At 40.5% G+C, this 21939-nt stretch overlaps 1 protein-coding gene across 1 annotated transcript in view; it reads right to left on the bottom strand.

Annotated features, from left to right (window-relative positions):
- The window catches only part of LOC126236450 (integrator complex subunit 13), a 242279-nt gene that overhangs the window by 97313 nt on the left and 123027 nt on the right, over positions 1-21939 (bottom strand). Inside the window, exons 11-12 of the mRNA XM_049945769.1 lie at positions 7896-8087; positions 6822-7193 (exon numbers count right to left, since the gene is read on the bottom strand). Of these exons, the coding sequence (XP_049801726.1) occupies positions 6822-7193; positions 7896-8087 (564 nt within the window). The remainder of the gene's footprint in view (positions 1-6821; positions 7194-7895; positions 8088-21939) is intronic.

Raw genomic sequence — 21939 nt, forward strand, 5'->3', positions numbered from 1 at the left:
CTACCCCCTTACAGGCTGCACATCACTCAGCTAAGCTACTGTTTTTCTTTTTTTTTTCTTTAACTCATTTTGTAAATGTAATCTATTGTGCACTTAGAAGTTACAAAATTATCATCCTTGCTGTAACCACACAAAAGTTGTTCTTATTTTGCATTTATTTCTTTCTGTCCCTTCTTTTTGTGTTTACAGACTTTATTTAGTCTGTATTACATTGAACCACCAAAGAGACTGGTATAGGCAGGTGTATTCAAATACAGAGATATGTAAACAGGCAGAATATGGCACTATGGTCAGCAATGCCTATACATGACAACAGGTGCAGCTGTTAGATCGGTTACTGCAGCTACAATGGCAGGTTATCAAGATTTAAGTGAGTTTGAATGTGGTGTTACAGTCGGCGCACGAGCGATGGGACACGGCATCTCCACAGTAAAGATGAAGTGGGGATATTCCCATATGACCATTTCATGAGTGTACCATGAATATCAGGAATCCAGTGAAACATCAAATCTCCAACATTGCTGCGGCTGGAGAAAGATCCTGCAAGAACGAGCCCAATGATGACGGAAGAGAATCGTTCAACATGACAGAAGTGCAACCCTTCCACAAATTGATGCAGATTTCAAAGCTGGGCCGTCAACAAGTGTCAGCGTGTGAATCGTTCAATGAAACATCAACAATATGGGCTTTCAGAGCCGAAGGCCCACTTGTGTATCCTTGATGACTGCACAACACAAAGCTTTACGCTTCACCTGGGCCCATCAACACCGACAACGGACTGTTGATGACTGGAAACACGTTGCCTGGTCGGACGAGCCTAGTTTTAAACTGATCGAGCAGAGTATGGGTATGGAAACAACCTCAAGAATCCATGAATCCTGCATGTCAGCAGAGGACTGTTCAAGCTGGTGGAGGCTCTATAATGGTGTGGGGTGTGTGCAGTTGGAGTGATATGTGACTCCTGATATGTCTAGATACAATTCTTGACAGGTGACACTACGTAAGCATCCTGTCTGATCACCTGCATTGATTCACATTCACTGTGCATTCCGACTGACTTGGGTACTTCAGCAGGACAATCCAATGCCCCACACATCCATAATTGCTACAGAGTAGCTCCAGGAACACTCTTCTGAGTTTCAACAGTTCTGCTGGCCACCAAACTCCCCAGCATGAACCTTACTGAGCATATATGGGATGCCTTGCAACGTGCTGTTCATAAGAGATCTCCAACCCCTTGTCCTCTCACTGATTTATGGACAGCCCTGTAGGATTCATGCTGTCAATTCCCTTCAGCACTAGTTCAGACATTAGTCGAGTCCATGCCACATAATGTTGCGACACTTCTGCGTGCTTGCAAGGTAGCTACATGATATTAGGCAGGTGCACAAGTTTCTTTGGCTCTTCAGTGTAGCTCATTTATGATAACAACACAGTTCCAAAGCTTATACTCATTCACTTGTGATGTGACATGTTAGGTTTTCATTGTAGTGTACTACGCAATAAACCAGTGTAGACCGCAACCCAAGTAATCACTTGTGATGCAACATGCTAGGTTTTCATTGTACTGTACTATGTAATAATCCAGTGAAGACCGAGGAGACCCATAAATAAAATAGTAAATCCTAACTCAATGAAAACACATAATTGTCTAATGCAACACAAAAAAATACTGCCTGCCACATGCAAGATACTGAGTAGAGTCCTGCGTGACCGAGTAAGCGAGCACAAAATACGAGATGGGGCGAGCACAACCTAACTGGATAGGCTGCCAGCACTAGTTCTAGTGACCGAGCATAGAAGCCGTGACCGAATACGTAGCACGTAACTTCAAACACATTACACGTTTCATTATCCGTGTGAGACTGCAGCCAGAACAGGCTTCTCATTTGTGGTGTGTATCTCTCTGTAATCATGCAACGCGAGGACACCAGTGCAGTAAGACGTAAGATTGAAACCAATGTTTACACATTGAAGACACCGGAAGCTCTAAAAAGCCAAGTATGGGGTACATTTCTGTTGGCTGTAGATGAAAACACTGCATCTACTGGGTACGTATCGTGCGTAAACAGCTCCACATTATTGTGTTTCCAGTCGGGAACCACTCATTTAAAGAAACACAATTGCAAGAAACCTCATAAAGATACAGCTACTTCATGGATACCAGCAGTAATAAAAAATAGTATTACAGCAAAGTGTGTTGCAATGTGTGCTGAAGATATAAGACCTTTTAATGCTGTTTCCGGTGAAGATTTCAAAGAACTAGGCCAAGAATTAATACGTCTAGGTGCGCTTTATGGAGAAGTTAATGTGGCAGATGTCATGACACATCCCTGTTCTATAAGCAGATATGCCAAAGAACAAGTTGATGCAATACGAAACAGCATAATGTCTTCTGGTATTGCGGAAGTTATTAATAAAACATGTGCTGCGACAGTTGATGTGTGGACTGATTCGCTTCATCAGATGCACTATTTGACACTTACAACACATTACATTAACTCAGATTGGTCTCTTGTGAACAATGTTTTATTTTCAACAAAATTCCCGGACGTTAAGAAGATGGGAGTAAATGTTATGAAAGAAATTGAAGAGAGGATGGCTGATTGGGACATTTCGCCGTACATGTTGCACAGTTTTGTTTTTGTCTCCGACCAGGGTGCCAATGTAATAAAGGCTTTGGAAAATAATGAAAGGATTCCTTGTGCTGCTCATTGTAAAACACAGCACTTAGCCATACTTTCAATGAAGATAACTTCTTGTTAAATCATGCCCCGAACATCGCATCAACAATAAATACTGCAAAATGCATTGTAAGGTACATTAAGAAAAGTGGCCTCTGCTCTTCTTTGAAATCATCGTTGAAACAAGAGGTCTGCACACGCTGGAACATGTTGTACACTATGCTGGAATCCTTACACTCTCAGTATAACAAAGTTGTTGCCTTGCTGACGGCAAAAGGACTCGGCTTACAGATTGCGAGGATATGATAATGAGCTTGCAGGAAAAATTGTGCATTTTCTGAGACCATTTAAAGAGGCCACAGATGAATTAGAAGGCGAAAAAGAACTGACAATCCAGTTAGTTCTTCTTTGGTTTCACAAACTGCAACAAATTTGCAGTGTCAATGACACTGACTGTCAGGTGAGTAATTACTGCAGTTCAAAGCACTGTTTCATTATGATACACAACAGATTTATAATTTACTAGCATAATTGATGTGTACCAATAGATAAGTATTTTTTAACAGGAGGTACAAAGGATTAAAAATCGAGCCTTGACTTTCTTTTGTGAGAAGATTGTGATCACTTCCGGACATAAATTTTCTGAGTTTCTTTGGCCGTCTTTCTGCGATCTTAATATGCTTGAAGTAAATGAAAAGCAGGAAATTCTTAGCAGTGTGTGACAAATGTGTGCTACTTATGCAGGTACAACATGCAATCATTAACATAATCATTTTTGCATAGTTAGTGGATAGTGTATTATAGAGAAACGGGAATGTTATAATTCGTATAATATTTCATTAACATAAAACCCTCCGTTTTTAAGGGAATATTTCAATGATTTCCACATCAGTTCTGTATTACTTGTCTCTTTTGTTTATTATCATAGATCCTTCAAGTACTGTGCCATCACCACCCAGAAAGAGAAATCGTTTCAAGGAATGGAGGAACAATAGATAATTCGCAGCAGATGAAGTAGATATCTACATTTTAATGCACCCCAGAGATTATGATGACATCTTAAAGTGGTGGAGCAGACGTGAAACAGAACTGCCAGGCCTGGATGCAGTTGCAAGACATATTTTATGTATTCTAGCAACAAGCGCACCAAGTGAAAGATGCTTTAGTAAAGCCGGCATGTTACTGAAAAATTGCCGCAGCCAATTAAATCCGGAACACATTAGTGATTTACTGCTGATCAACAATAATTATAATTTTGTTTCTGTTGCAAACAAGTGAAAAGTATGACAAGTTACGTCTGTAAATGTTTAATGTTCTTTGTATGCTTTCTTTACGAAGATAGTTGTCTTCTAGGTTACAGGGACAGCACTTATTTAATGTTTCCTATTAATGAAAGGAAAAATATATCTTCTGTTTGGAAATGAGACTCGTCTTCTGTCCGCGATTGTACTGAAATATCATTTTGCTTTCCAAGTGCTTTATGAATTTAGCTGTGTTACATACCCGTTCTTGGAAACGTTACTTTTGTATTAAGAGAGAGAGAGTTGAGACGTCAGCAGTGACCGGTCAAGCTCGGTTATCCACGTGTCAGGAATCCGGACATCAGACATGGGATGAGTATATGATCGAGCCAAGTCGTGTGGGGCCGGACATGAGTGGCTCGGTCTCCCCGTCAACAGGCGAACCGTGACTGGTCAAACATTGAGCGTTGCAGCACTCTAACACTGAGCCCCACATGCTAAAGTTTTGCATTTATGCCCAAAGCCACACCGAAGTGAATACTTGACTTGGGTTGGGATGATCAGATGCAACAGACTGCATTGGGCGCGAGTTACATCCTCTGGTAACATCACCATGTTCAGTATTTGTCATCCACTTCTGGGGTATTTCCCGACATTTGTGGCTCCACTTGTCTTATATTACATTACTTGTCTCATCATCATCTAGATCACTTTTTAAATGTTAATAAGAATCACCCCATATACTGTTAAGGCAACACTATTACAACTGGAACAATTTTTTGAGAGGGAATGTAGACTACAATTGCCTCTCTCAACGAGCTGGGAAATTGCCCTGTCTGCCATTGAATCTTAAGACATTGTAGATGGATTTCCTTTGTGTCAAGGTGATGTAATATGAGGTACTTGATTTGGGTTGCTACAGTACAATTACTGGACTCAAACATGTTAGATATGTAGCCTAACCCACCTCTCATCACTGTCACACGGCAGTAAAGGAATTCTGAATCCATGTAGGCATTGGCAGCACTTTTGGCAAAATGATCTGCCATTGTTTGGACAAAATCTGTAGATGATGTTCATACACTTTCCTCCATCAGTCCAGCAGCATTGGATGTGGCCAACTGCAACTCCCAGAATGTATTTAGATGGATCCCCATACTTGTGTTGAGCTAATGGAATGATTTATTTTGTCTGAGATCATTCTGAATGAGCTCTTCCACCTCTCTTTAATGTTTATTGTATCTTTACAACATGAGAGGCTGAGGGGTTCTCTGCACTTGGTTGGCATTTGAAAATTTGTAGTCACATGCCTGGCCCTCATTGTTGGGAAATAGCAACTCTTACAGGGATTTGTATGTTTTGCCTAATGATTAAATTGAAGGTTGTTAAAAATTTGTGCGGCTCCATCAATGTTTATAACTTCTTTGCCTAAATGTAATGCTCTCATTTGGCGGCTTTTATCTTCTACAGCATTTTCTCACTCTGAAAACTGTAATTTTAGCTCCGTGTTGTGAGAATGTTGGAGCTTCTATTTTACTTCATGTTTGCCTTAGCACATTTGCCACATGTTATCTGCCCATTACATGCAAATGTTGTGTGACTTAAAACAGCTCACTTATGTTCAAAACTTACATGAAAAAAACATGCCTTAATATATTCTGGGGAACTGAGCAAGTAAAAAGTGATAATAATGAGGACAGTTTTTTCACACACACCACTTACTCACTTCATATTGTTTCTACCATCGACAGGAAGGTTTTTGACTGTGAGCATAATGATCCACTTCATCTCATAAGTAGCTACGGAGTTAAAGGTTGAACCCGACACAGCTTTACATCATAATTAATGTAATACAATACAGGTGCAGCAAGTGCTCCAAGGACTGCCTATAACTCTTTTTCCTCATCAGCAACAAACCCAAAAATATAAAAAATTATCTATTATTAATCATATTTGGCAACAACAAAATCTTTATTTATAGATTTAATCATATATCATTTAACAAAAAGTAGATGTTCCAATTTTGTTCTTACTGCCCGTTAAAGAAATGCTTGGAATGTTAACCGTAACAGGTCTCAACCATATATCATGGCAACAAACTTAATAACCAAAACTTGCTGCCATTATACACTATGGTCCATAGAGACTTGCATAGGTACATGATGTACTTTACTAATTAACAGTTTAGCATTCTTTCCCAACAAAACAATGTTCACACACAAACACGTTTTAAAAATCATTTTCTGGTTACATATTTCTCAAGTTTTCAGGCTATTATTTATATACTTGTCCTCATTTCTGATGATTTCGGTTACATTTTTTTATGACTGGAGAACAAAAGGTCATCAAGTTCCTGTTTCATTACAAATAAAATGTACTTCTTGCCAAAATATAATAACGAGCCATTAATTCCAAAGCATGCTGCACTCAAAGATTGTCACTATAGAATTCTTATGAATAATAATACATTAAGCCAGCCAATGAAGTTATAAGGGTAGTGATAAGTTCTTATTCCAAGACAAAGTCACTCAAGTAAGTAAGTAAGCACAAAAACATTCATAATTATTAGTACTATATACAAGTAAGGTTTAAAAAGAGAGAAATAAATGATAAGTATTCTCACACTTGCAAAACACATTTTCATTAGACCTCATTTCACTTGGGAATTGACATTAAGCACACTGGTACACACAATATTCAAAAAGGGAACAAAGTACCACTCATGGCAAGTAAAAACTCGTTAGTCCCACTTGCCAGGAAGAAAGTGTGAGAAACTATCACTAACCATTAAAAATGATTATCAGTATTAAGACTTGCACAGGCACATTAAGCACTGTCATGCTGTCTAAATAGTTTCCAGGTGATAAACAAGGAATCTTAATAAAACACAGCCTACCCATCGCCAACTATCTCAGCACCACGATTACCACCAGTTCTTGATTCACTTGCATCTTTGACATTTGGATACAGTCTTGCAATGCTGCCACCACCTGGAAGTGGATCTCCTGAAAGCCGCCCTGAGAATTCCAACTTTGTGTCAGAACGTGATGCAACTCGTTCAACCCACACATCAAGGAAAGTGCGAGGTCCTGAATATATGCTACTTCCTACAGCTGCTGATCTGTGTCCCACTGGTGGCACTCGAGTTGTGGAAACAATTCCCACTGTTGCAGATGCTGGTGGTGGAGACATTGGAGAATCGGTTGTTGCTCGGATAACTGTTGCTCGAGATGAAAACTCTGATGAGGTTTCACCCAATTTTCCAAATCTGCAGAAATGAACATTGAAACATCTTAAAAAAATTAAAAAGCTTACTACAATAAGCATTGCAAATTTTAAACAATAGAAGCAAGCATCCCCTTAGATCTCTTACGAAGTAAGATAGCCAAGTAAAACAATATAAACAAAATTGTATAAGCATTCAAAGATCTCTTCAAACATTTCAGAGATGAGCCAGAAACACACATTCTTGTAGTGGTGCCTTTTGATGTTACCATGGAAATCAAGTAGTTGGTGTGACCTTACTGTTGACCTCTGCAGTGTCACTACTGACTTGGTACTGATATTCAGGTGTGCCATCTGAAGAGGTGAAGTCTGATATGGCCTGGGACTGGACTTTGCTTAGGATATGGACTTAAGATAACTTGCACTGTTTCCAAAGAACATATTGTACATATATTTCTTTTTGTGAATAAACTCCATTAGTAATGTGTGTAAATCACCATAACTAAAATAGTTAATAAAAAATAATAACAATCTAAATGTAATGGTTGATTATGTGCATAAAGCCATTTAATATTTCTCTGTCTGCAGATAGTGGCTTTCAAATAGAAGTAGTTAAAGTCAGTGGCAAAGCAATACAAAAACAAATAGTGAAATTATTCACACGAGTGTCCGGAGCAAGATAATCCACCTAAAAATATGTACTGTATATACCTACTATACATATCTTAGAAATGTATTCACTTACTGGTCAAGTTCACGAAGAGCCTCATCAAGTTCTACTATGTCTCCAGGTTTTTCAGCCTTTGTTTTATCGTCATCAGGAGACTTGTTCCGGCATTCCAAGAGGCAATTCAACACACGGCTGTGTTGCTCACTGCGACAATGTGCTCGCAAGAAAGTTTCCAGTTCATTCCACATAATCCGATACTGTTCTTCCCTGAATAACCAAACAATGACCAATTTGTAACTTTCTACTATTTCATATTAATTGTATGAAATAATTGGAATAAAGTAGAACACATACAGAGTTGGTTGTTGTAAGTTGTGTGTATCAATATAAAATTAAATCCAAATGTTACATACACATTAACACACAACACTTCCTAGAAAACAACAGCACAAATAATACTACTAAATCAAATTTTGTCCCTTTTCACTTGGATCCACACATTCAAAGTTTAGAATAAAAACAAAAACTGAGAAAGATAACAGTTTCACATATACAATGACAATGGTCATAGGTACACAATAATTGCTCACACCATAGACATGGTGAATAATATGACGCAGAAACCATCAGATGCCAATCCAAGTCGAAATCAGAGCATGAGACAGGCCATGAACCACTGTCGCAATGCAAAAATATTGTGATGAGGTGGCTTTCTCTACAAAGTGCTAGACACTATCACTATGGAACTAGAATCATCCATCCTTGATACTGGAGGGTTCTGTAGTCTGAAGGAACTCTAAATAGGGATTACTAGAATACAGATTAATTAATGGTGAAGATCACAGTTGGGGTGATGGAAAAAGGTAGAAACAGACAGTGCACAGGAGAAACAGGGAAAGGACAAAAACATGTGAAACTTTGTAGGCCTCAAGTTTCACATAAGATAGCAAACGAATGAAATGGATATTCTAGTGAAGATTTCTTCTCTCTCTCCTCCTCTTTTATCCAACTGAAAAGTTGAAAAAGAGAGATATTTCAGAATTTCTGGAGAATACTAACAAATAGCATTTAACAAAAATATTTACACATAAAAATATGTGATACTCAACTAGATATGAGAAGGACATGCTTTAATAAACCAAAACTGTATGTATATTATATTTCCCCAGTAAGTGGTTCTAGGTAGCATTAAGTACAACTTGTAAATAATATTTAAGTTGGTAAAAGCAGGCACTACTCATTTATTGATGAACAAAACATTTTTGTTCAATAACTGAGCTAAGTTTGTGAGAGTCAGTATTAAATATACATCTAAGTTATGTCCGAAACATCTCTTAAATGAGAAAGCTTGTTTCATGTGAGGAGTCAACAGTTCTAAATTCATTAACTAAGAACTGTGACTGTTTTGTTCTTGGTTCTTCCAGAAATATGCAGTAGTTTGCAGCCTGTGGTGGCTGCTTGGTGCCCCCTTTTCCTGGCAAGTAGTAAACCCTAGATGCTAAAGGCTATCCGTCTAATAAAAGATGGCTTGGAAATTAAAAAATTAAACACATAGGGTGGGGTAAAAAATTGGGTATAATATGAGGTACAATGTATCTGTGTCACAATGTCTACAATATTACATCTATTATGAAGAAGTATGTGCCACCTCACATGCACTACAAAACAAACACAGAAAGATACACAAAGGACACTGGAGATCATTAACATTAGCAGCATGCACTGAACAGGAGAGAAGACACTTCAAGCAATCAAGTATTTAACATACACACACACACACACAGAGAGTACAGAACTATTATATTTTATAAAGTAAAGGTATATATATGTGAGTGTGTGACCTAGTGCATTAGTGATATACTAAGGACAGTGAGTAACAAACAATGCAACAGAGTAAGTTGTAATTTGTGTGTGAAATATAATATTTTACTCAAACTAAGAATAAGGAAGCATGCTGTTTGTGTTTGACTGGGCAAATGGCAATAGGTACAAGTGTGGTTTGAAAAGTTCTTGGAATCACCACGATATTCATTGGACTGTTGTCTGTAAACATGTGCCACATCAGTGCTCTTGGAAGAGAGCTGTGGCAGAGACATGGCTCTGTTGTTGTTCCTGTGTAGTGATTTGCAAAGATGGAAAAAAAAATCGAGATTCAAGCAGTGATTAAGAACTTCGTAAAGAAAGGTATGAAAGCAAAGGACATTCATGCCGATTTCCAGAATACACTGGGGGACTCAGCTCCTTTATATTCAACTGTTGCTAAGTGGTCAAATGAATTTAAATTTGTTCGGGAGAGCTTAGATGATGATCTGCGCAATGGTCAGCCAAAATGTGTCACTACTCCAGAAATCATTGCAAAAGTGCACAAAATGGTCACTGAGGATCGCCGATTGAAAGCGCACGAAATTGTTTACACTTGCCAGATGTCATCTGAAAGGGTATATCACATTTTAACTGAAGAATTTGAAATGAAAAAATTATCTGCAAGGTGGGTACCACGACTCTTGATGCTGGATCAAAAACGCACAAGAAAGGACATATCTGAACAATGCTTGGCCCATTTTAGGAGAAACAAACAAGATTTTTTGCACCGGTTTGTGACCACAGATGAAACTTGGGTGCACTACTATACCCCAGAGACAAAACAACACTCAAAGCAGTGGAAACATACTGATTCTCCATCACCAAAGAAAGCAAACACAATTCCTTCAGCGGGAAAGGTAGTGGCATCAGTGTTCTGGGATGCGAAGGGGATTCTGTTTGTAGATTATCTCCCCACTGGGCAAACAATTGCTGCAGAATACTGTGCTAACCTCCTGGACAAATTGCAACAAAATATACGAGACAAAAGGCCAGGTTTCGCATGGAAGAAAGACATCTTCCATCAAGACAATGCACACCTGCACATGTGCCATATCCATGGCAAAATTACACAAACTAAGGTATGAATTGTTGTCACACCCACCTTATTCACCTAATATGGCTACACCATACTTCCATTACTTCCCAAAACTGAAAATTTTTCTTAGTGGATGAAAAACGAAGCATTGATAGCCTGAGTTGAAAACTATTTTTCAGGCCTGCAGGAAACTCATTTTCAAGATGGTATTAAGGCACTGGAACATCGTTGGACTAAGTGCAGTAATCTACAAGGAGACTACATTGAAAAGCAAAAATGTTTCAGTGATGTAAGTACTTTTTTCTATTCTGTTCTGCCAATGTTTCAAACCACCCTCATATAAAGCAGTATGCTTATATCAGGAGTATTTTTCAGTATGACAGTAAACACTATGTGGGATGTTTCAGCAGTGTATCATTCCATGAATGAAACAGGCTCAGTGGAACCTGCCCTTGGGAACAGCACACAGCCACACCATATACAAACACCTGCCATGGAGAAACATGTGCACAATTATTAAGATATGAGAACACAACAAGTGGATCTTGCAAAGCATGAAAATCCCATGTCTTTGTGGTTTATTTTATGTAATTATGCCTTTATCCAAACCATTTGCAAAAGGTGCAAGGAGTAAGTGTGGCTGATTTCCACCTACAGGCAGAGAGATCTTTCACATGGTCACTCCTATAGTGATGTTTGTGTTATCCATGGCATCATCATTAAATAAGACTCACATGTAGACACATATCACTTGCTTTCCTAAGGCATTACTCAGGGCTGTTGAATCAGACCATGCTTGTTAACGAGACACTTAAATGGACCAGTGTATTTTATGTTCATGAGGGGCACTCTGCCTTTATCACTGGAAAATGTTCCTCTAGGAGTTAACTGTACCATGTGGTTCATGCATGATAAGGTCCTAGCCGCTTAGGATTGAATATTCATCTGTTTTGGATAACATATTCCAATGAGAGTGGATCAGCCATTTATGTCCACACCAATACCCCACCCAGTTTCCAAACTTTAATCCACTTGCTTTTTGTTGTAGGAAAGCATGTTACAGATAATGTTCATTACCACAACATCAACAACCTGGTACAATGAACTAATAACTCTGCAGCTCTTCTACAAAGCCAAGTTTATTATCAAGAGGCTTCACTGACTACATCAAAATGTTGCCATGTGCGCATTGCATTCATGGACAATTTGAGCATCTCCTGTAAAGTGACAACTGCATCTCCTGTAAAACTGCAGCATACAATACAGTAGAAGTGTTCTTGAAGCATTTGTTCGCATAAACATTTCATCAAGCAATCAAAGGAGTAACACCATCCTCCCCTCAATATCTGTTACCAAGGTTTAGATACACCTTGCATAACAGAGGGAAAACTATCTAGGATGCAACAGGCTTACACAAAAGCACACTGGACAGTGTATCTCTACATCAACGACTAGTGTGAATGTATGTTTGTAAGTATGTATGTATGTATGTATGTATGTACGCATGCATGCATACATGTCTGGTTAGGCTCCAGGCAGCAACTACACATAACAGCAAAACCCACAGCACCTAAAGAAGACATCTGGGTCATTCATTGTGATATAGTGCATAAAATAGATACAACAACTCGGCAGAACATCTGGAAGCCCACTATTAATGTGAAACACATTTTTTGTCATTGTTTACAAAGCTACAACTGAAATTAATTGGTGATTATGAATTAAACACCCCTACATGTTTATAAATGAACTGGTATACCTAGTGACTTGTTGCAATATGTTCTAAGACTGTTAAGTCCTTGTCTGACAGCCTTTTACAATTTCCCAATATATTTTTTGTATGTGTGAGAGGGAAGGGATACGATGGCATAACTGATGGCAGGATACAGCTATGTCAAAAACTGTATGAGATGATGCTTCCTGCTAGTCAACATAGCACCATACAGACAGGAAATGGAGAGAAATTCCATTACGGGAATGTTTACAGGGAATGAAATGGGAGTCCCTTATGTATTCTCCATTGTGTATCACTGGTGAACAATACAGAAACCTCCTGTCACATCATGTGCATCATCAGAATGATTTGAAGAACACTTGATGGAAATGAGGGTGCTTGTGTGGTCAACCAGATCACCTGATCTTAATTCTATTGAAAACATCGGAGGTGCCATTAAGAAAGATGTGTCCCCAGTTTTGACTGACCTCATATAGTTGTAGGTAGTGGTTGATCAGACGTGGATCAGAACGAGTGCCTAATTGCTTTCTGGAGTCCATATGACGACCATCATTATCATGGCAAAAGGAGGTGCTACATGCCATTTCATAGGTTCTTTAATTCAGTTGCTAACGAATATCCAATCAAAGAGTAAGCAACAACATAATAGACAGGAGGTAATACCCAACATATAAACTACAGCATAAGAGTCAAACTGCTTCAATGGTTCATGGGCATCCCATCAGATAACACTGTGGAAGCTGCACAATATTTCAACAAAACAGCTGCTCATCAGCTTCAGGTGCTTACTGATGTGTTGCTACGGTGCCTTGCCAATATATTCACTGGCTCACTAGAAAAATGCAGGTGCCTAGGGGTGGGGTTACAGTGTCATCATAGATGAATCATAGAGCACGCCGACATTCAGGCCCTCTGACAGAGAAATAGCACACTGTTTTCGCATGCACAACATGGAAAAAAGCACGGCCGCAAATAGTGACCCAGTGCGCACGGAGTTAGAATGTTGATACCCAGTTTAAGAGTGTGGACTCCAACTCTGCGTGTGTGTTGACTCAGACTCGTTTGTCTGCGCCCAACAATTCCTTAGTACCATCAACGCTGGTTCCCATGCCTTGCCAAGTTGGAATTCCATGTCTCTGTTGATCAGGTCATTACTTATATGTATTTTGGCTGTTGCTTTAATGGTAGAACCCCAGTACTTGGAAGTGGGAAAAAGTATTTTTGTCTCTCCATTGTTCATGCTATGTCCTGTGTCAAGACAGTGTTCACCACAGCAGACTTTTATGGCTGACCCAATCTGGTGTAACTTCTATATTCAGAGCATCTATCCTTAACAGCGTGACATGTCTGGCCAATGTAGGATTTCCCATACTGGCAAAGGATTTTATATATCCCTGGTCTCCTAACACCATATTTTTGTCTTTAACAGAACCCAGTATCATTTTCACTCACATTGGAAGGTAGAACACAAAATACACATTTTATTCAATGTTTCTTGCACAACATGCCGATGTTAGACACACCAGCAACATTAGGGTAGGAAACCCATCATCATGGAGTTCTCGGTTTCTTCTGGCCACTCTTGAGGTTTAGTGAGTGCATGTTGCAATGCATTGTGAATCTGTTTAAGATTTTGTACATACACCACAGAGCAAATATGGCTAATCTCTGCTGATAAGCTCCCTGCATCTCAGATAACTGTAGCCCTATGAAAAAAAGCCCATAATACGCCACTGCATTGAGATGGGTGATGGCAGCTCGCAGCTCATAGATGTAGGTCAGTGTGAGTTGGTTTACAAAACACACTGTGACTCAAGGAACCATCTTCTTTTCTGTGGACCAAGACATCTAAGAACAGGAGGTCTCCATTTTTGTCCACTTTTATGATGAAGCAACTGCTGTATGGAGGGAGTTAAGGTGTTCCAGATATGCAGTAAGCACTGCTGCCCCATGTGGCCATACTACAAAAATTTCGTCCACATATCTCCAGAAACATTTATGTTTCACCACCACTGACTGAAGCACTTTTTCCTCAAAGTCTTCCATAAAAACGTTAGCTACTGTGGGAGACAAAGGAGTACCCATATCGACACCATCAGTTTGCTCAAAATACTATTCATTAAATAAAAAGTAAGTCAAGGCAAGCATATGTTTGAATAGATGTAAGATGTCCTCCTCCTACTTAGCTTCTATAAGTTGTAATGAATCCACCAGAGGTACTCGAGTGAACAAAGAGACCACATCAAACTCAATACATCAGTTGGTTCGAGATGCAAAGTCTTCAGTCATTGTATAAGACATGAGTTTTGAATGTGATGTTCACATTTTCCTACCAAATAGTTCAGAAGAGAGCCCAGATGTTTTGCTAAGTAATATGTTGCTCACAATGGGATGAAGTGGAACCCATCCCTCATGGATCTTAGGCAGTCCATTTTCCAAATCAGCCCATAAAGTCATGGTGGAACTCGCGCTTGTACTCTTAAGTTCTTTTTAAGATGTTTGGGAAACTGGCTGGACTTGAGATGTGCAGATGTCTTCCGTTGTACTGTGTCAGTTGGATCTTTCTGGAGATGACAATATGCTGAAAATCCTGCAGTAAATCCATCATCTTGCTAAAGTAAGATGGTGCAAGCAAAAGAACAGTAGTGTTTCCCTTGTCAGCAGGTAAAATCACTGTTTTTCTGCCTTCTCTTAAGGAATGGAGCCCTTTTCTTTATTCAGTGTTTATGTTCTGCTTGTGTGTGGGCACCAAAGTTATGGCCCTGCAAGTCTCTCACCATATTTCTTCAGCAGTCTCACCGGGAAGTTTAAAGGCACCTTGCTCAACAGCTCTGATAAAATCCTTGATAGGCAATGTCTTTGGAATGGGTGCAAAATTTAGTCCATTTTCCAACATCGATATTGTAGCATCACTCAGTTGCATATCTGTGGAATTAAACAGTGTGTCTACAGGGTTTATCTTCTTGTGATGATTGACGTGTACGGTGAAGGATCTTGGAAGTTTGAAGCACCACAGCCTGCTGCCATGTCAAGTCTGAAAGCGACCATGTAGCACTGTCCACCCACTCCCAGGAATCTGCTGACACGCGCAACAAGGTATTCAAATGTAGTGAAAGCAAGCTTCTGGAGACTCTTATCCACTTCTCAGCTAGTACAGTTGATGCTTTTTCTCATCAATGCCATGCTGGCTTGTTGTTTGATCAGCAAAGTCTATATAATGAGAAAATTTGGCAAATATCATTATAATTTGCTGGTCCAGACACCTCAATAAAAATGCAACGGAGTACAACTGTCTGAATATCCCCATTTGGTTGGCTGATCAAATCATGGTAAATCCAGATTTGTTGAGCATTCAGATGTGATAGTGGCCTAGTGTTGGACTGAATGGAAATGTGAGGGCAGGCATACGCATCGTCATGGTTCAGGTTTACCATGTCTGACTACCACAAGGGAGATCACCGAATTGTGCACCAAGCACATCATAACAGTTTCACATCTGTGTCTGCCATCCATGGACAAGTAATGGACACACTACAACATTCTGTGACACACTACACCATTGGTCAGAGACTAGCAGCAGCCAGACATGACAACACAAATTGCTGCATGTGCAGTGGTGTTGTGAGTGGGAAGCATGGACTGCTGATTAATGGCATTCCATTGTGTTCAAAGATGGCTCGTGGTTTGCACTGACCTAAATGAGCATCATCAGCAAGTGTGGTGGTGATGTGGGGAGAGGTCCCATTCCTCCAAGGTTTTGTAGAGGTACAGCGGTGTTAATCCTGGTGTCATGGTGTGGAGAACCACAGTGTATGAGCTCACGTCATGGCTGGTAGTGACTGAGGGAACTCTGAGGACACAACAGTACATCACAGACATCCTGCATCCTCATGTTACTTCTAATGTGACAGCAACACGGTGCCTTTTTTCAACAGAAAAATGCTCATCTATACTTGGCATGTGCCTCTATGAATTGTCTGCACAATGACGAGGTACTTCTGTGGACAGCAGGATCCCCTGATCAGCCCCCTATAGAACATGTTTGAGAGCAACTCAGAAGTCATCTCCATCTCAATGCCAATATCAGAGATATAAAGGACCATTTGCTAACTTGTCTCTGATATGTGGTCTCATATTGTGAAGTCCTCCTTTAATTTAACTGGAATTTGTAATGACTTAACTAACATCACATACCCTCTCAACTCTTGAAGATTTATTTCATTTCTTCCTGCCCTTCTGGGAGCTTCAGTTTTTTGGTCAGGATGTGTGCATCTGAATACTTAACAGCTCCCAACCCTTTTCCACGTATGTCATACACATATGGAAGACCATGGTGCAAGAACTGTCCAATACATCCTTCCAGCAGATCTTACTCCAGCCTCATTATAGGCTTATCTTAGTCTAATATAGGCAGTGCCACCCTTGAAAGCAGTCACATTGTATATCACCTCTGATTTATGCACAGCATTTTATGTGGGCATGACCACCAAACAGCTGTCAGCCCAAATGAGTAGCCCACTGCCAAACTGCAGCCAAGAGCAGAACTGCCTACTCAGGGGCAGAAAACACTGCTGAGCATAAAAGGATCTGCCTCAATGACTGTTCAAGAACTTATGCCATCTGGTAGCTTCTCGACCCCCCCTCCCCCTCCCCACCCCACATCAGCTTATATGAATTACAGAAATGAGAGTTGTCCAGGTAATACATCCTTCAATCCCATAACCCTACAGGCCTAGATCTCTGCTAGCACTTGCCACACTCCCATTGGCACCATTTCCTCATGACCCCTAACCTCACTCATCTTGCACTCACACCATCTTCTCCAAAGTCTCCATCTTCCTCTGTTTATCTTCCACTCCCAATCCATCCCTCTGCATCATTTTACACTATGCACAACTCTCTCTGCCTGCAGCTAGAGCGATCTCACTGGTTATCACATTCTGTCCTGCACATGTGTTGCCTCTTCATTCCAGCCATCAGTCACTCTTCCTCAACCCTCCCCCCTCCTCCTTCCCACAACTCTCGCTCAGTCTCACATGCACACTCAAATCGATCTGCAGTGCTGGCGCAATGTAGTCACCCAGAACAATGCAATATAGCCAAACAGGTTGTGCGTGTGTGTGTGTGTGTGTGTGTGTGTGTGTGTGTGTGTGAGTGTGTGCGCGCGCATGTGTGTGTGCATGAAGGAGGAGGATTTATGTGAATGCTAGACATTATATGACTGTTGATGAGTCAGTGCCTCAACTAGTCAGTGAGTTGTTACCTTTATTCATTAAATTATAAATAGTGATATTAGGAATAAAAGATACCATCACACACTGGGAAGCTCGGCTTCGAATATCAATAGTACTATGAAAGGAAAGATTTCTACTCACCATAAAGATGACATGTCGAGTTGCAGGCATAGTGAAAAGACTGTTATACACTGAGATTTCACCCAAAGCCTTCTTCACAAAACACACACACACACACACGACCGCTATGGCTGCTGCAACCATAATGCAACTCTCATATTGAATGCAAGCAGGAATCTGGAATGATGTGGGGAAGGGGAATAGGAATAGCACACCCATTGTGGGGGAGGGGGAGGGGAAGAAGAGTGATGTCTGGTGGAGCGTGGAGTGTACAGGGACTAGATGACAACAGGACAAGGCTGCCAGGCACAGCGTCAGGAGGCTGTGGGGATGGATTTGGGGGTACGGGGACCAGCAGAACATGAGAGCAGCAGAGAAGTGGAAAAGACCAGTGGATGTGTTGGTAAAGAGCAGTGCACAATGAGGGTGAGGGAGTGTGAATTGGAAGGTAATAGGTCAGACAGGATGGAAACTGATGAATAACTTCAGGAGCAAAGTTCAGAAAAGTTCAGAAAAGGTAATCATGGAGAGGAGGATTGAAAGCAGCACTGAAGTCAAGCATGTTATGTTCAGCTGTATGTTGTGCCATGGGGTGGTCGGTCCACTTTGCTCTTGGCCACAGTTTGCTGTGGTCATTCCATCCTAGTGTACAGCTGATTGGTAATCATATCAATACGAAGAGCTGTGCAATGATTGCAGCGGAGCTAGTATTTTTACAGGTGGCTCAGCCTCTGATGGGGTAGGATAAACCTGGGACAGGACTGCAATAGGATGTGCGGGATGGGTGCAGTGGGCAGGTCTTGCACCTGGGCCTTCCACAGAGATATGATCCTTGTGGCAAGGGGCTGGCATATCGAGTGGTGTAGGGATGAACTAGGATCTTATGGAGATTGGGTGGGTAGCAGAACATCACTTTAGGAGAGGTGGGAAGGATCTTGGGTAGACTGTCCCTCATATCAGAGCACAATGATGGATATCACAGCCCCGACAAAAGATATGGTTCAGTTGTTCCATTCCGGGATGATACTGGTGACAAAGTGGGGCACTGCTTTGTAGCTGGTTCTTGGGGTTGGTGGGAGGATTGGGGATGTGTGGGGATATGGCATGGGAAATCTGTTTGTGGATTAGGTTTGGAGGATAGTGCCTGTCTGTGACAGCCTCTGTGGGACCCTCAGCATATGGGAGTTCTTGTCACTGCAGATATGCTGTCCACAGGTGGTCAGGCAGTAGGGGAGGGACTGTTTGGTATGGAAGGGATGACAGCTGTCAAATGCAGGTACTGTTGGTGACTGGTGGATTTAATGCGGACAGAAGTGCAGATGGAGCCATCAGAGAGGAGTAAGTGAAATTCAGGTTGGGTGAGAAAGACCAGGTGAAGCTGGAACTGAAGCACATCCCCACACTCTCATTGTGTGCCACACTTGACCAATGCACCCAATGATCTTTTCCCCTTCTCTGCTCCACATGTCTGCCCCCTCTCCCCACCCAATCCATCCCCCACAGTCTCCCAATGCTGCACCTGGCAGCCTTGTCCTGTTATCATTCTTCCACCCACCTGTACACTGCTATTCTTTCCCACTACCCAGCCCCACTCAGGATCGCTGCTTTCGTTCAATACAGAAGAAGCATTCTGACCGCTGCAGCCAAAGAGAATGGTTGTGTGTGTGGCAGGTGTGTCTTTTTGTATGAATGTGTGCGTGTTTTCTTCCTTGAAGAAGGCCATGGCCAAAAGTTTAATGTTTAACAACATTTTCATTTTCATTGTGCTGTCTGCAACTCAACATGCCATCTTTAAGGTGAGTAGCACTCTCACCTTTTCATAATATTGCTGAATAAAAGATATAGATATTGAAATCAGGAATAAAAGGCCTAACATAAAAATTGATGAAATGTGGATCTGAAGGCCATATGGGGCATAAAATATTTATTAACAACATAGGAAAAGATAGAGTGCTACTTACTGTAAAGAAGACATGTCAAGTTGAAGACAGGCACGATTAAAAGACACTCATGTACAGCTTTCGGCCACAGCCTTTGTCACTAAAGACACACACACACACACACACACACACACACACACACACACAAAGAAAGCACACCTCATGCGCACACATGACCACCAACTTCAGCATTTCAGAATCTCCAGCATCCCGGCCGAGATGCTTGCTTGTGTGTGTGTGTGTGTGTGTGTGTGTGTGTGTGTGTGTGTGTGGTGTGGGATGGTGGGGGGAGTAGGGGGGGGGGGGGGTTGTCACCTTAGTGACAACAAAGGCCTAGCCGAAAGCTATTTTAATCATGCCTGTGTGCAACTTGATGTGTCTTCTTCATAGTAAGTAGCAATCTATTTTTTTTCCTATGTTGTTGATATTCCTACCTGGTATTTCCATTGTTTGATAAAATATTTATTGTTGCATACAAAAAATGTCATGGCATGGGCCACAGCAAAGCTAATACTAGGAATATAAATCTTACCATAGTTGTGCTAGACCAGTGGTTTTTAAACTTTTTGGGTCCATGGCTCCCTAGAGCTGAACATGAACACCCACTCCTTCTTTCACATGGCATCCAACTATAAGTATGGATTAAATGACTTAAGTTTCGAAAAAAAATGAGTATGAGTAGTTATTTATTTATTGAATGACATACCATATTTTAATCAACTTGTAATGTCATTACACCTTATTCTTGCAATGAAATCAGTGGGAAGGATGAACTTGCTTCTGCATCATCAGTCTTTCAAATCTCAGCACAAAGCTGGAATTGTGACACCTCTCTCTCCACATTCATTAGCATTCTGTATTTCATGCTAAAGGCTGCAAATTCCAAAAAACCTAGCTCAAATAAGTAGAATGTTGGAAACATGTGTCAAAAATCATAGGCCCTCGTTATCTGCTGGTGCATACTTCTGCTTCATCATGCTCTAAAACTCAAGCAGTGATCAAGAAATGAACTTCAATTTCAAAGTCGAGTCTGACAAAAATCAATAAATTACACTTTCTTCTTCAGTTGATGGAAATTCTGCACTGACCAACTTGTTCTGGCATGAACTTGATGTATCACTAAGTTCATTTAAATGATCCAGAAACACAGAACAACTCTTCATTCAACTGACAGTCACTGACCTGTAAAATCACTTGAACAGCAGAGGAAACATAATGTATATCTTTATTCACCACAACAGTAATTTTTTTTCTCAAGGCTAAAATTTTATCTAACAGTTGCAGAGGGTCAGTCCCACTAACTTGAAGGGATACATTCCATAGACTGAGTTTTTCAAGGATGTCGCAAAAATATGCCAACTTCAAAACAGTCACTTTCTAGTAACTTCTCGGAACTCAGATATTTCCCTTGAAAAGGATAAGGGAAAACTTATTTCCTGAGCTCACACACCCTTTTCAAGGCAATTTCATGTGGCAGCCAGGGAGAGGTACTGCAATAAATGGGGAAATGTGCTCAGCCCCCATTATTGACACATTTGTTGAAAACATGTTGACTTGCATGATTGACTTTTAATGAACTTCACCACTTTGATCACTGACTGAAGAACTTATTGAAGGATGGGGCTCATTCTTTTTGATGCCACAGCTTTTCGGTGAATACACAGTGTGTTCAAATGGAGTTAGGATCCTCTTTATGGATCAGATCTTGCAATCCAGTGTAACAGTTGTCTTTACACATGCCTACACATGTTGCTTCCTTCCACAAATAGTGTAGTATTTCAAAGAAGTCTGCAGCTTTAGTTCCAAAAGGGTCCCCCCCCCCCCCCCCAACAGAAGATCTTGATGAAGTAAAAAAACACATATAATAAATTAGATACACATCACTGTGGTTGTCTAGAGCCTTGTCAGTAAATGATCGCTTATCAGTATGTCTAATGTGTTGAGCAAGATATCGATTTTTACTTGCCTCCTCAGCCAAGGTCAAGATGACAGAACCTAGTGTATGCCATGAGCAGCAAACAAAGAGATTGCACAATTATCTTACACAAAGTTAAAAGTTTAAAAATTGTTACAAGACTTGACCAGAGTTTTTAAATATTGTTACAAGACTTGACCAGATCATGTAAAACTACAAAAATGTTAGATGTTGTAAATCTGTGCATGATCTGCTAATAGATTTCTCAAAAACCCA

The sequence above is a fragment of the Schistocerca nitens genome, chromosome 2 (genome assembly GCF_023898315.1).
Source record: "Schistocerca nitens isolate TAMUIC-IGC-003100 chromosome 2, iqSchNite1.1, whole genome shotgun sequence".
Lineage (NCBI taxonomy): Eukaryota > Metazoa > Arthropoda > Insecta > Orthoptera > Acrididae > Schistocerca > Schistocerca nitens.